Source organism: Somniosus microcephalus, chromosome 3, assembly GCF_052327205.1.
Source record: "Somniosus microcephalus isolate GS21.2 chromosome 3, FLI_Smic_1.0, whole genome shotgun sequence".
NCBI classification, from domain to species: Eukaryota; Metazoa; Chordata; class Chondrichthyes; order Squaliformes; family Somniosidae; genus Somniosus; species Somniosus microcephalus.
In genome coordinates, this window is record NC_140989.1 from 367,335,444 (window position 1) to 367,351,615 (window position 16,172).

Here is a 16,172-nt window from a genome sequence, read left to right on the forward strand (position 1 = left end):
AATTTCATCTGTCAAGAGTTCTTGACAGATGAAATATCAGTGTTTCACAGCTGTTTGAAGCTGTCAAACACTGACAGTCTGAGTTCTAACATGAGTCCTTCTGCACAGACTCAGTTAGAACTCTCAGCAGCACTCAAAGCTGAAGGCTGTCACTTTTCACAGATCGCAGCCGTTCAGCTTTAAGTGCCGGCTGAGTGATGGACTCCCGACGGCTACAGGAAGAAAGGCTGTTAAGGCAAGTACAGGTAAGTAAAAGTTCTTTACACACTTTAGACACACCAAACACACTTACCTTTGCACTCATGCACCCATCACTCACCTGAGCACTGACATCGCGACCCCTCCAACTCTTTCAACCCAACGGCCCGCCTGCTCTAACCTGGCGTGGTTTGGAGCCATCGGGAATCCCACACGACACCCCTCAAAATAGGGATTAGGCTAAAAACTGCCTGTTAACTACCTGTTAACAAGCAGTTAATTGGCACTAATCCCTTCCCGCCTGGTTTCGGCGGGTCCCAGTGCGGGGCGGGTACCCACCGCCCCTGAAACTTGCGTGGGGCGGGGTTTTGGGCGGGATGGTGTCGGGACCCCCAAATTCAGGATTTTCCCCCCCCACACACCTGAAACCCCGCCTGACGGCTCCAGGAAAATCGACCCCCTTGTCTTTATTAATAGAATACAAAAGCAAGGAAGCTATGCTATACCTTTATAAATCACTGGTTCGGCATCAGCTGGAGTATTGTAATCAGTTCTGGGCATCACACTTTAGGAAGGATGTCAAAGCCTTGGACAGGGTGCAGAGATTTACAAGAATGGTACCGGGGATGAGGGACTTCAGATATGTGAAGTAACTGGAGAAACTAGAGTTGATCTCCTTGGAGCAGAGAAGGTCAAGGGGAGATTGGATAGAGGTGTTCAAAATTATGAAGGGTTTTGATAGAGTAAATAATGAGAAACTGTTTCCATTGGCAGAAGGGCCTGTAACCAGAGGACACAGAGTGAAGATAATTGGCAAAAGAACCAGAGGGGAGATGAAGAAATCTCTTCTGTCTCTTATTTTTCTCTTTCTTAATCCAATCTTCTTTCCCTCTATTTATTTCTCTTTCAGTACCTGATTTCACTATTTCCTGCTCTGTCGTTCCTGTTTCTTCCTCTATCCTTAAACCTCATGGGTTAAGGAGATGGTCCCGTTGTTCACCCAGGTCCCAGATGCCCCATTGCCCTCGCTGCGCCGTTATCAGCTCGCACTCCCAGCAACTTACAGAGCAAAAAGAGCTGAAGGGTGAGGGCAAATGTCTAACTAACTGAAGTCTAATTTGCCCTGCTCCGGCAAATTCGGGGGCAAACAGTCTGAAGCCATTGTACTGCCAAACCTTCCCTAGACATAGCAGCCCACCCATGTTAATGTACAGGAAACTTTTTTTTATCCGGCACGGACGGGACCGACGTGGTGCTGGTTCATCAAAAATTCCGGATAACCGAAAGCTATAGTAAAAGATACGGAGAGCTGATAGCTCCGTATAAAGCAACAAACCCTGTTGCTTAGCAACAGGTTCAGAACAATGGCCACAAGTTGCAAGCGTCTCTGTAGCTTAGCAACAGCTGCAGCCACACCCTTGCACAGCAACAGATGGAGGAAGGCAAGTAATAAAAGTTACCTGAACCTACTCCTGAATTTTGCCGGTTAACCGAGATTTCCGGTTATTTAGGTGCCGGTAAATCGAAAGTTTCCTGTACTGTGGTTCTCAGAAATCACAGAAATCACAGAAACCCCACAGTGCAGACAGAGGCCATTTCGGCCCATCGAGCCTGCACTGACACATATCCCACCCGATCCCCGTAACCCCTACACCAACACATATCCCACCCTATCCCCGTAACCCCACGTATTTAATCCCCCTAACACTAAGTGTCAATTTATCATAGCCAATCAACCTAACCCGCACATCTTTGGACTGTGGGAGGAAACCGGAGCACCCGGAGAAAACCCACGCAAACACGGGGAGAATGTGCAAACTCCACACAGACAGTCGCCCGAGGCCGGATTTGAACCCGGGTCCCTGGTGCTGTGAGGCAACAGTGCTAACCACTATGCCACCGTGCTGCCACCGTTCTAGGAGCGTAAACGATGGAACAGCATGGCGAAGACATCCAGTACAGATACACAATGTGCATTGTAATGGTGAAATTTTAACAGAGTTGAAGGCAATGGGTGTATGAGTGCTTGACATATTGGAGGCAAAAAATTACTCAAGGACTGACATGAATCTTGTCATTCACGTGGAAATGACTTATGAAGTAATACTGGGCGGCCTGCTGGTGGCGCTGTCCAGGGAGAGTATAAATACTCGGGCATGGGCCCAGCTTGCTCAGGACATTCTTTAACAGGAACTAGTGAAGGACACAACTAGACCTCCATGTTGTGAAACAGTTGATTAAAGCCTAGTTTAATACTCAGACCAAGTGCCTAGTAGTTTTCTTACGTCAGGGACTTTGTAGACAACGTGAAAAATTACAGGAAATCTTCCATTTTTCTTTGCGTAGGTTACAGACTGTTGATTAGAGACAGCAAAGTTTTGCAAGCCGAATGATTGGAGATGTCATAAACGAAAATAAGATCTTACCTTCTGTGTGGGCTTGTGCAGTTCCAGCAGCCATACATATTGTAACCAAGATAAGGAGGGATTTCCTAGAGAGAAGCACACTTGAGTTTAGTCGATATTAAAAGTTGCTTAGCATTGTACAAATTTCTGTAGCATTAAAATCCTTTTTACATAGATTTACATAGAATAGAATACAGGGCCTTGGTGAGACCACACCTGGAGTACTGTGCACAGTTTTGGTCTCCTTATCTAAGGAAGGGTATACTTGCCTTGGAGGCGGTGCAACGAAGGTTCACTAGATTGATTCCTGGGATGAAAGGGCCGTCCTATGATGAGAGATTGTGTAGAATGGGCCGATACTCTCTGGAGTTTAGAAGAATGAGAGGTGATCTCATTGAAACATACAAGATTCTGAGGGGGTTTGACAGGGTAGATGCTGAGAGGTTGTTTCCCCTGGCTGGAGTGTCTAGAACTAGGGGTCACAGTCTCAGGATAAGGGGTCGGCCATTTAAGACTGAGATGAGGAGGAATTTCTTCACTCAGAGGGTTGTGAATCTTTGGAATTCTCTGCCCCAGAGGGCTGTGGATGCTGAGTCTTTGAGTATATTCAAGGCTGAAATCGATAGATTTTTGGACTCTAGGGGAATCAAGGGATTTGGAGATCGGGCGGGAAAGTGGAGTTGGGGTCGATGATCTTATTGAATAGCGGAGCAGGCTCGAGGGGCCGTATGGCCGACTCCTGATCTTATGTTCTTATGTTCTAATGTTCCAGCACAGAAACAGGCCATTCAGCCCAACTGGTCCATTCTGCTCCACATGAGCCTCCTCCCACCCTGTCCTTCTATTCCTTCCTCCCTCATGTACCGATCCAGAGTCCACTCAATTGCCACTTGCTTGAACCACTCCGCGTGGCAGCGAGTTGCTCACTCCCGCCACTCTCTGGGACGTTTTATTAAGCATATTTAATTTTATTGAATGCAATTCCAATTTAAGATAACGTTATCTATGAAGGGCTGAGTTCCATGGGAATATCAAATCAAAAAGCATGCTGATAAAGCAGATTAATGAATCAGGCGATTGCTACACATACAAGTTTAAAGGGTCGACATGCAGTAAATATATAGCAATTATATAGGGCCCTGGTGAAACCACACCTGGAGTATTGTGGACAGTTTTGGTCTCCTTTCCTAAGGAAGGATATACCTGCCATAGAGGGAGTGCAACGAAGGTTCACCAGACTGGTTCCTGGGATGGGGGGATTATCCTATGAGGAGAGATTGAGTAGACTAGGCCTATAATCTCTAGAGTTTAGAAGAATGAGAGGTGATCATTGAAACATACAAAACTCTTACAGGGCTTGACAGGGTAGATGCAGGGAGGATGTTTCCCCCTGGCTGGGGAGTCTAGAACCGGGGTCACAGTCTCAGAATAAGGGGTCGGCCATTTAGGACTGAGATGAGGAGAAATTTCTTCACTCAGAGGGTGGTGAATCTTTGGAATTCTCTACCCCAGAGGGCTGTGGAGGCTCAGTCGTTGAGTATATTCAAGACAGAGATCGATAGATTTTTGAATATTAAGGGAATCAAGGGATATGGGGATAGTGCAGGAAAGTGGAGATCAGGTAGAAGATCAGCCATGAGCTTATTGAATGGCAGAGCAGGCTCGAGGGGCCGAATGGCCAACTCCTGTTCCTATTTATTATTATGTTTATGTTCTAAATTAGAGGCATGTGGGTATGATGTATAGCAACTCGGGTCAGACACCTAATCTCATTACTGACATCCTGTTAGCCATGAAATTTCACACATCTTTACAGAAGCTTAACGATATCCAGTTGACGGTATCAGCTATGACTCAGTGGGCAGCACTTTCTTGCCTCGGAGTCAGAAGGTTGTGGGTTGAAGTCACCCTCCAGGGACTTGAGCACAAAAATCTAGGCTGACACTCCCAGTGCAGTGCTGAGGGAGCGCTGCACTGTCGGAGGTGCCATCTTTCGGATGAGATGTTAAACCGAGTCTGCCCTCTCAGGTGGACATAAAAGATCCCACGGCCACTATTTCAAAGAAGAGCAGGGGAGTTCTCCCCGGTGTCCTGGGGCCAATATTTACCCCTCAATCCACAATCATCTGACTCAGAGGTGTGAATGCTATCAAATGGTCCAAGATGGCCGTAGAAGCCATAATATTGTTATACATTCTATTGTTATGTTGAGCTTGTATAGACCACACCTTATTGTCCATCCCTAACTACCCTTATCTGAGTGCCTTGCTATGCCAATTCAGAGGGCTGTTAAGAGTCAACCACATTGCTATGGGTCTGGAGTCGCACATCGGCCAGACCGGGTAAGGGCAGCAGATTTCCTTTCCTAATTTCCTGATGGCCACCCTTACAAGCTTTTTATTCCAGATTTATTTATTTAACTGTATTTAAATTCCCCAGCTGCCATGGCGGGATTCTGAACTCATGTCTAGCTAGATCATTGGTCCTGGCCTCTGGATGACTGGTCCAGTAACATAACCACTATGCTACCAATCCCTTGGTCCCCATAATATAAAAAGGATATTGAAGCCCCGGAGAAGGTGCAAAAAAGCTTTACCAGAATGATACCAGAACTGAGAGGTTATAACTATCAGGAAAGCTTGAACAGGCTGGGGCTCTTTTCTCCAGAAAAGAGAAGACTGAGGGGTGACCCGATAGAGGTCTTTAAGGTTATGAAGGGGTTCGATCGAGTAGACGGAGAGAAGATGTTTCCAACTTGTGGGGGAGACCAGAACTAGGGTCCATAAATATAAGACAGTCACTAATAAATCCAATCGGGAATTCAGGAGAAACTTCTTTACCCAGAGAGTGGTGAGAATGTGGAACTCGCTACCATAGGGAGTGGTTGAGGCGAATAGCAGAGATGGGTTCAAGGGGAAGCTGGATAAACACATGAGGGAGAAAGGAATAGAAGGATATGTTGATGGGGTGAGATGAAGAGGGGTGGGAGGAGGCTCGAGTGGAGCATAAACACCGGCACGGACCAGTCAGGCCGAATGGCCTGTTTCTGTGCTGGACATTCTATGCGACACGATATGCATTTCTCTTCACAACGGGAACCCATCTGAAAGATTTCTAAAGCAAGATCACCTGCTGTTCATGAGTCATTTTTTGCTCTTGCCAAGACGCTTAAGATTTCCCTGAACCGACGGCTTCAACTCCCCAATAGGCTAAGAAATGTAAGGCTGGACCTCACAACATGATGCCGGCGTTATGCTTCACTCCCAATTGACAGCTGAGACCACCAAGGGGTAAGTCAAATAAAAGCAGAATCTGCCAATCCAGAAACTATTATACAACAGCAATTCTCAGAAGAATATTATTTCATTACATATTTAATATTTAACACAGAATTTAATGGTGCTTCCTTGAATTGTTAATAAATATTTTAGTTAAAAAAAAGTCTCTATTTAAAGAAAGGTCTTGCATTTCTCCAGCACCTTTCACTACCTCAGGATGTCCCAAAGCGCTTTACAGCCAATGAAGTACTTCTTTGACGTGCAGTTGCTGTTGGAATGTAGGAAACACGGCAACCAATTTGTGCACAGCAAGCTCCCACAAGCAGCAATGTGATCATGACTGGATAATCTGTTTCAGTGAAGTTGGTTGAAGGATAGGTATTGTCCACGACACTGGGGAGAACTCAGAATAAGGGGTCGGCCATTTAGGACTGAGACGAGGAGGAATTTCTTCACTCAGAGGGTGGTGAATCTTTGGAATTCTCTACCCCAGAGGGCTGTGGAGACTCAGTCGTTGAGTATATTCAAGGCTGAGATCGATAGATTTTTGGACATAGAAACATAGAAGATAGAAGCAGGAGTAGGCCATTCGGCCCCTCGAGCCTGCTCCACCATTCAATGAGATCATGGCTGATCATCCAATTTCAGTACCCTGTCCCTGCCTTCTCCCCATATCCCTTGATCCCTTTAGCCTTAAGAAATATATCCAACTCCTTCTTGAATATATTTAATGAACTGGCCTCCACCGCCCTCTGTGGCAGAGAATTCCACAGGTTCACCACTCTCTGGGTGAAGAATTCCTCCATATCTCAGTCCTAAATGGCTTACCCCTTATCCTTAGATTATGACCCCTGGTTCTGGACTCCCCGGCCATCGGGAACATCCTTCCTGCATCTAGTCTGTCCAGGCCTGACAGAATTTTATAGGTTTCGATGAGATCCCCTCTCAATCTTCTAGACTCCAGTGAGTATAAGCCCAATCGACACAATCTCTCCTCATACGTCATTCCTGCCATTCTTGGTATCAGCCTGGTGAATCTTCGCTGCACTCCTTCCGTGGCAAGAACATCCTTCCTCAGATAAGGCGACCAAAACTGCACACAATACTCAAGGTGCGGTCTCATCAAGGCCCTGTACAACTGCAGCAAGACATCCTTGTTCCTGAACTCGAACCCTCTTGCTACGAAGGCCAACATACCATTTGCCTTCTTAACTGCCTGCTGTCGGAAGGGGCAGTATTGAGGGAGTGCTGCACTGTCGGAGGGACAGTACCGAGGGAGCGCTGCACTGTCGGAGGGGCAGTACTGAGGGAGCGCTGCACTGTTGGAGGGGCCGTACTGAGGGAGTGCTGCACTGTCAGAGGGGCAGTACTGAGGGAGCACTATATTGTCGGAGGGGCAGTACTGAGGGCGCGCTGCACTGTCGGAGGGGCAATACTGAGGGAGCGCTGCACTGTCGGAGGGGCAGTACTGAGGGGGCGCTGCACTGTCGGAGGGGCAATACTGAGGGAGCTCTGCATTGTTGGAGGGGCAGTACTGAGGGAGAATCAAGGGATATGGGGATCGGGCGGGAAAGTGGAGTTGAGGTCGATGATCAGCCATGATCTTATTGAATGATGGAGCAGGCTCAAAGGGCCAAATGGCCGACTCCTGCTCCTATTTCTTATGTTCTTATAACTCCGCTGCTCTTCTTCAATAAAGCATCATGGGATCTTTTACGTCCACATGAGCAGACGGGGCCTTGGTTCAACATCTCATCTGAAAAACAGCACCTCCGACAGTGCAGCACTCCCTCAGTACGGCCCCTCCGACAGTGCAGCACTCCCTCAGTACTGCCCCTCCGACAGTGCAGCGCCCCCTCAGTACTGCCCCTCCGACAGTGCAGCGCGCCCTCAGTACTGCCCCTCCGACAATATAGTGCTCTCTCAGTACTGCCACTCCAACAGTGCAGCGCTCCCTCAGTATTGCCCCTCCGACAATATAGTGCTCCCTCAATACTGCCCCTTCCGACAGGGCAGCAGCCCCTCAGTATGGCCCCTCCGACAGTGCAGCGCTCCCTCAGTACTGCCCTGGACTGTCAGCCTAGATTTTTGTGCTCAAGTCCCTGGAGTGGGACTTTGAACCCACAACCTTCTAGACTCAAGAGATGAGGGTGCTACCAACTGAGCCACAGCTGACTTTCTTCAGATTCTCTTCAGAAATTATATATTATTGCAGTGTAGTTTATTTTAAAAAAACCTATGGCCTGGATTCTGCAACAGGAATAACGGTGAGGCTAAATTGAGTCAGTTAAACAGGGAAATCCGGAAGTTGCTGACTGATTTACCCTACTCCTCCACAAGTTTCGCTATGCCAGTATCTCGCCGAGAGATTCGGCATTCAAATACATGAAGGGCATGAAGGTGCTGTACATACCCACTAGTAACGCCAGAAATAGTTAGGGCTGGTGCATTCAGGTGTAAGTGAATTTTTAACAGCGTGCTAAGTCTTAATTACAGCCAAACAACCTCTCTGGCCCTGAAAATTTAAATTTACAAGTGTGGAGTCTCATTCCTTCAGAACTTAATTATTGTTGGAGATATAAAAAAAATTAAAATTAAAGTAACTGCTTTTTTGTACTTTTTCTTTCTGTCTCTTTTATCTCTCTCTCTCTCTCTCAATCCCATCTTGCTTTTTCTCTCTTTATTTCGCTTTTTTTTAACCTGATTTTTACATTGAATTAAATATTCTAACTTACACTTCCTGGTTTAGACTATGTCTCAGTGAGGATTCTTCAATCTGATTGGTTGAAGAGACACTGTTTTGCTTGTCTCACACAGGCGGCAGATCCCCTGTAGAGGGCGCCGCGCTGAACTGGATTTCTAATTACCATAATTGCCGCGCAAAAGACCGGAAAAATTCTGGGCCTTTGTTTAATCCAGTGCACACATGACTGCTAGTGGGGGTAATTATTCCTCCTCATGTCATGGACAGCTTTAACTTCACAGCGTCCGTCTTTTGGCCCTGACAGGTTCCCCGCCTGGAAGTCAGCCTGATTGGCAGGCCGCAGGACCAGGCAGGTCCAATCCCCGACCTGGGGGGCGGGGGGGGATCCGATTCCCTGACCCCGAGGCGGTGACCGATCCCAGGGAGGGTCCTATCACCGATCCTGAGGCGGGGGTGATCCAATTCCCTGACCCTGGGGCAGTGACCGATCCCCAGGGAGGGTCCTATCACCAATCCTGGGGGGAGAGGGGGGGTGGAGGCGGGGGGATGCGATTCCCCAACCCCGGGGTGTGTCTCATCCACAGGGAGGGTCCTATCACCGATCCCGGGGGCAGAGGGGATCCAATTCCCCAACCCTGGGGCAGTGACCGATCCCCAGGGAGGGTCCTATCACCAATCCCGGTGGGGCAGGAGGTAGAGGCGGGGGGATGTGATTCCCCGACCCTGGGGCAGTGACCGATCCCCAGGGAGGGTCCTATCACCAATCCCGGGGGGAGAGGGGGGGCGGTGGAGGTGGGGGGATGTGATTCCCCGACCCCGGGGCGGTGACCGATCCCCAGGGAGGGTCCTATCACTGATCCCAGAGGAGTCTGATACCCAACTCTGGGGGGAAAGGTCCTCACCTCGCTGCAGCTGCTGGGTTTCCCGAGGCCTGGGAATCCCAGGCCGGCCGCAGTAAAAGATGCAAAGCAGGATAAATCACAGACTGCTAGCCTCATTAACATACCTGAAATGCCAACCCACCTTCTGGGCACGGGTTGGCTGCCCGCCTCTTGCCCCGCCTCCGTAAAGCCCGGACGTCGGCGGGTCGGAACTGGCTTTTCGACACGCTCGGAATTTTTCTCGATTTAACCCTCTCACCCGCACCCAATCCCACACGTCACCCATGTTAAAATACCCTCCGTGTTTTTATTAACAAAGAGAACTCAAGATGTCAAACAACAAAATTGGGCCTCTTCATAACACCACACACGATTTGCTGTTGTGGTGATTATTATGCCTATTCAGTGGGTTATATTCTCTTACATTAACACTGATGTTAGTTATACACATATTAAAGTCCCGAATGCTAGAAAATACGTCCATTAAAATCATTAGGCTCAACTTTTTCAGAGGGAGGGGAGAATGCCTCTAAGCATCCTTGTGCCTTCAGAAATTTCCCAATTTGCCACTGATCTCAAGCGGCTTCAGCTCATGATATTGTGTTTTATAATCCATCGCAGGCCCATGCTCTTCATTTATATATATATATCATTTTATTATTTGTTCCTGGGATGTGGGCATCGCTGACAAGGCCAGCATTTATTGCCCATCCCTAGTTGCCCCTTGAGAAGGCGGTGGTGAGCCATCTTCTTGAACCGCTGCAGTCCGTGTGGTGAAGGTGCTCCCACAGTGCTGTTAGGGAGGGAGTTCCAGGATTGTGACCCAGCGACGATGAAGGATCGGCCGATATATTTCCAAGTCAGGATGGTGCGTGACTCGGAGGGCAACTTGGAGGTGGTGGTGTTCCCATGCGCCTGCTGCCCTTGTCCTTCTAGGTGGAAGAGGTCGTGGGTTTGGGAGGTGCTGCCGAAGAAGCCTTGGCGAGTTGCTGCAGTGCATCTTGTGTGAATATATATAAATCATACAGCTCAGAAGGAGGCCATTCAGCCCATCGTGCCTGTGCCGGCTCTTTGAAAGAGCTCTCCAATTAGTCCCACGCCCCCTGCTCTTTCCCCAGAGCCCTGCCATTTTTTTTCTTTTCAAGTATTTTACTATTGAATCTATTTTACTTTCAGGTAGTGTTATTCCAGATCACAACATGGCGCTGCTCGTCTCCTCCCCAGGCATTTTTTTTTACCAGTTATCTTAAATATAATATATATACATTGGGAGATGGAGAGCGGACAAGACATCCTATGTTGTTCGTAGTTGCCAACTGCCTGCCTTTTGTGTGGATGATCAGCGCTTCCAGCCCCTATTTTCTCTGTTCCCCTGGGCGGGCCCCCTGAAATCAGATGTTTTCAAGATCGCACAAATTGCTCCACAATCCATCACGATTGTGTGCACGAGTCACATTGATTATGGGATGAGTAGAGCACACTCCGACACAGCTGGTTCTCGGGCCGCCCTGCGAAAAGGGCTGGAGACTGTTGTTAGCGGACGGAGCAACGGAAAGGCATTTTAATACGGCTGCACCCGCTTATTTTGGTCGAAAACATACTCGCGCCACTCTCAGTGTAAAAAGGATTCCTCCTAAATTCGTCATTTGATCTGTTCGTGGCTATCTTGTAATTAGGCTGCCCCCTTGCTCTCGAATTGCCCACAAGAGGAAACAGTTGTTTTAAATCACGGCTAAAATTACAAAGCCTAAAAGATTAGACAAATCTACGGTTAGGGGGCTGGGTATGTCACCTCAACAAATTCTCCTGTAACTAAGGAATAGAACGCTGCTGCACAAACTCACACGCAACTTATTTTACCTGTAGTTCCCATCTCCCGTGGCTCAGTGGGCAGCGCCCTCGCCTCTGAGTCAGAAAATTGTGGGTTCGCAATCCCACTCCAGTGACTTGAGCACATAATCCAGGCTGACACTCCAGTGCAGTGCTGAGGGTGCGTTGCACTGTCAGGGGGGCAGTATTGAGGGAGTGCTGCACTGTCAGAGGGGCAGTACTGAGGGAGTGCTGCACTGTCAGGGGGGCAGTATTGAGGGAGTGCTGCACTGTCGGAGGGGCAGTACTGAGGGAGTGCTGCACTGTCGGAGGGGCAGTACTGAGGGAGCGCTGCACTGTCGGAGGGGCAGTACTGAGGGAGCACTGCACTGTCGGAGGGGCAGTACTGAGGGAGCGCTGCACTGTCGGAGGGGCAGGACTGAAGGAGTGCTGCACTGTCGGAGGGGCAGTACTGAGGGAGTGCTGCACTGTCAGAGGGGCAGTATTGAGGGAGTGCTGCACTGTCGGAGGGGCAGTACTGAGGGAGTTCCGCACTGTCGGAGGGGCAGTACTGAGGGAGTTCCGCACTGTCGGAGGGGCAGTACTGAGGGAGTTCTGCATTGTCAGAGGGGCAGTACTGAGGGAGTTCCGCACTGTCGGAGGGGCAGTACTGAGGGAGTTCTGCATTGTCAGAGGGGCAGTACTGAGGGAGTTCCGCACTGTCGGAGGGGCAGTACTGAGGGAGTTCTGCATTGTCAGAGGGGCAGTACTGAGGCAGTTCCGCACTGTCGGAGGGGCAGTACTGAGGGAGTTCTGCATTGTCAAAGGGGCAGTACTGAGGGAGCGCTGCACTGTCAGAGGTGCCGTCTTTCGGATGAGACGTTAAACCAAAACCCCGTCTGCTCTCTCAGGTGGACGTAAAAGATCCCATGACACTTTACTGAAGTAGAGCAGGGGAGTTCTCCCCAGTGACCTGGCCAATATTTATCCCTCAATCAACTTCACTTGAACAGATTATCTGGTCTTTTATCACATTGTTGTTTGTGGGAGCTTGCTGTGTGCAAATTGGCTGCCGCGTTTCCTACATTACAACAGTGACTACACTCCAAAAGTACTTCATTGGCTGTAAACCGCTTTGGGACGTCCTGAGGTCATGAAAGGCGCTATAGAAATGCAAGTCTTTCATTTTCCAGCCTTATCCCCTTCATCTTTTGGTTTCTGATTGAAACCTAAATTCCACCTCTTCCCCTTCCTAATTCCCCACAAACGCTTGTACTTCCCAATGTCCCTGGTATTTGCCGTATTGCCGTACCTCCTTTCAATCACCGACTGTAACTAAAATCAGAAAGCAACCTCTGCAATACCTGGCGGGGAGAAAGTTGAATGAAAGCACTGGGAAGGGTACAGGAACGTGCAAAAACAATGGGCCAGAATTTGCAGCCAAAATAACGGGTGAGGCGCTAATGGCGCTCGCCGTTATTTCTGGGCTCATGGCGCAGCAACTTCAGGGAAGGGACAGAATCGCGGTTAAACTCGAATATCCAGAAGTTGTTGTCCGAGTTGCTTCGCGAAAACCGGCATCTCGTCGTCTGGCTCACCAGTGAAACGCACTGAATGTCGTGAGGTTCCTGTATTTGCGCGGTAGGTTTGAACTAAACTCGTCACAGGTATTTAGGGCGAGTAATTAGTAGCGCGGGTACCCTTTTCACGCCGTGCTAAGTGTTGATTACTGCCAATCAACCCTGACGTAAGAAAACTACGAGGCACTTGGTCTGAGCGTTAAACAAAGCTTTAATCAACTGTTTTTCAACATGGAGATCTAGTTGTGTCCTTCACTAGTTCCTGTTAAAGAATGTCCTGAGCAAGCTGGGCCCATGCCCGAGTATTTATACTCTCCCTGGACAGCGCCACCAGCAGGCCGCTCAGTATCATTTCATAAGTCATTTCCACATGAATGACAAGATTCGTGTCAAAACCCTCTGGCACTGAAAATTAACTGTTACAATTCCTTCGGGTTGTGAATTTTTTGTGGGGGGGGGGAGATGTTAAAGATAACACATTTTAAATTTTAAAATGTTCTTTTCTTTACTTTTCCTCTCTGTCTCTTTTTTTTGTTCTCTCTCTCTCTTAATCCAGAGATACCCTGTTGCTTGCCCCCCATTCACTCGGGTCCCAGATGCCCTGGTTGCTCTCGCTGGGCCGTTATCACCTCGCACTTTCAGCAACCTTGTGAGCACAACTGTTTGGAGCTGAGGGGTGCGGGGGACAAGTCTGACGGACGGCAGACGCCGTGAGATGCCCCGCCACGGCCAAATCTGGCCAATGCTTAAAAAAAAAGGGCGATTAGACGCAGAAAAGAAGCATAGCTAGAAGCCAAATATAACAGTTTTTAAAAAAATCGAATATTATAATAGTACACGAGGGTTATCAAAATAAATTGGAATTCCTTAAGGATGTAAATGGGATTGAAGCAAATGAAGTGATGTTAGTTAACGCGGTTAAATGTTTTTCTTCCAGGACACCCACCACAGGAGCTTCTACTGCTAACTTAACAACCTCAACATCACTTGTGCGGACGTCCTAGATAAGCTTAAGGGCCCCAAGCCAATAAATCCCCGCAGACAGCTGCTATTTACTGGAAGGGTGTTAAGTGAGACTCGGGACAAAGTGCTGACAGTCATCACAAGGGAGTCAGTGAATACGGAGGAGGTGCTACTGGATTGCAAACCAGAAGAGCACGGTACCTATTTTCAGGAAAGGCAATAAATCAAGCCTGGGCAGTCTTTACTCTGCTCGTAACGGACACAAAATAAAAGTGGAATCGACCATTATTAGCATAGTTGACATCTGTTTTTGGAGCAGGAATTCAGCACTTCCAGCCCATAGAAACATAGAAGATAGGAGCAGGAGTAGGCCATTCGGCCCCTCGAGCCTGCTCCGCCATTCAATGCGATCATGGCTGATCATCCAAACTCAGTACCCGGTCCCTGCCTTCTCTCCATATCCATTGATCCCTTTAGCCTTAAGAAATATATCCAACTCTTTCTTGAATATATTTAATGAACTGGCCTCCACCGCCTTCTGTGGCAGAGAATTCCACAGGTTCACCACTCTCTGGGTGAAGAAATTCCTCCTCATTTCAGTCCTAAATGGATTACCCCTTATCCTTAGACTGTGACCCTGGTTCTGGACTCCCCGACCATCAGAAACATCCTTCCTGCATCTAGTCTGTCCAGGCCTGTTAGAATTTTACAAGTTTCAATGAGATCCCCTCTCATTCTTCTAAACTCCAGCGAGTACAAGCCCAATCGACCCAATCTCTCCTCATACGTCATTCCTGCCATCCCAGGTATCAGCCTGGTGAATCTTCGCTGAACTCCTTCCATGGCAAGAACATCCTTCCTCAGATAAGGCGACCAAAACTGCACACAATACTCAAGGTGTGGTCTCACCAAGGCCCTGTATAACTGCAGCAAGACATCCTTGTTCCTGTACTCAAACCCTCTCGCTACGAAGGCCAACATGCCATTTGCCTTCTTAACCGCCTGCTGCACCTGCATGCTTACCTTCAGCGACTGGTGCACAAGAACACCCAGGTCTTGTTGCACTTCCCCTTCTCCCAATCTATTGCCATTCAGATAATAATCTGCCTTCCTGTTTTTGCCACCAAAGTGGATAACCTCACATTTATCCACGTTATATTGCATCTGCCATGCTTTTGCCCAATCACCCAACCTGTCCAAATCATCCTGGAGTTTCTCGGCATCCTCCTCACAGCACACATGCCCACCCAGCTTTGTGTCGTCTGCAAATTTGGAGATATTACATCTAGTTCCCTTGTCTAGATCATTAATATATATTGTGAATAGCTGGGGTCCAAGGACCAATCCCTGCGGTACCCCACTAGTCACTGCCTGCCACTCGGAAAAAGACCCGTTTATTCCAACTCTTTGCTTTCTGTCTGCCAACCAGTTCTCTATCCAAGTCAGTACCTTGCCCCCAATCCCATGTGCCTTAACTTTACACGCTTATCTCTTATGCGGGACCTTATCGAAAGCCTTCTGAAAGTCCAAATACACCACATCCACTGGTTCTCCCTTATCTATTTTACCAGGTACATCATCAAAAAATTCCAGTAGATTAGTCAAGCACGATTTACCTTTTGTAAATCCATGCTGACTTTGTCCGATCCTGTCACTGTTTTCCAAGTGCTCTGCTATTACATCTTTTATAATGGACTCTAGTATTTTCCCCACTACCGATGACTACCGGTCTGTAATTCCCCGTTTTCTCTCTACCACCTTTTTTGAATAGTAGGGTAACATTAGCTACCCTCCAATCCATGTTTTCTCTGTAACCTCCTCCAGCCCTACAATCCTCCGAGATCTCTGCGCTCCTCCAACTCTGGCCTCCTGCAAATCCCTGATTTTCATCGCTCCACCATTGGCAGCCTGGGCTCTCTCTTTTCTCCTTTAAGACCCTCCTTAAAACCTGCCTCTTTGACCAAGCTTTTGCTCACCTGCCCTAATATCTCCTTATATGGCTCGGTGTCAAATTTTGTATGATAATCGCTCCTGTGAAGCACCTTGGAACGTTTTACTACATTAAAGGCTCTATATAAATGCAAGTTGTGGTTTGCTTGGGGAAAGGGGGGCGGGCCTGGACAACAGCTGATTGGGGGATGGGGGGACTGCTCAGTCCTCAGAGGATCTGCTTGAGTTCCTGGTTTGTTTTCGCTCTGCTGGATCTTACTGGGCCCTATATCCGTAGCTCTTCTACGCCAGAGCTGATGAAAGACAGCCTGGAAATGGAACTTGAGCATGTTGGAGAAAGTGTCGAATGTTCCCCACGTTGGGAACAATGGGGGGGGGGACGGAATTGGCTTGCACCCCCTTTG

The 16,172-nt window shown here is 48.3% G+C and overlaps 1 protein-coding gene across 1 annotated transcript in view; it reads right to left on the reverse strand.

Annotated features, from left to right (window-relative positions):
* The window catches only part of col24a1 (collagen type XXIV alpha 1), a 677,579-nt gene that overhangs the window by 599,470 nt on the left and 61,937 nt on the right, over window positions 1-16,172 (reverse strand). Inside the window, exon 2 of the mRNA XM_085983549.1 lies at window positions 2,625-2,689. Coding sequence (XP_085839675.1) covers window positions 2,625-2,689 — 65 coding nt within the window. The remainder of the gene's footprint in view (window positions 1-2,624; window positions 2,690-16,172) is intronic.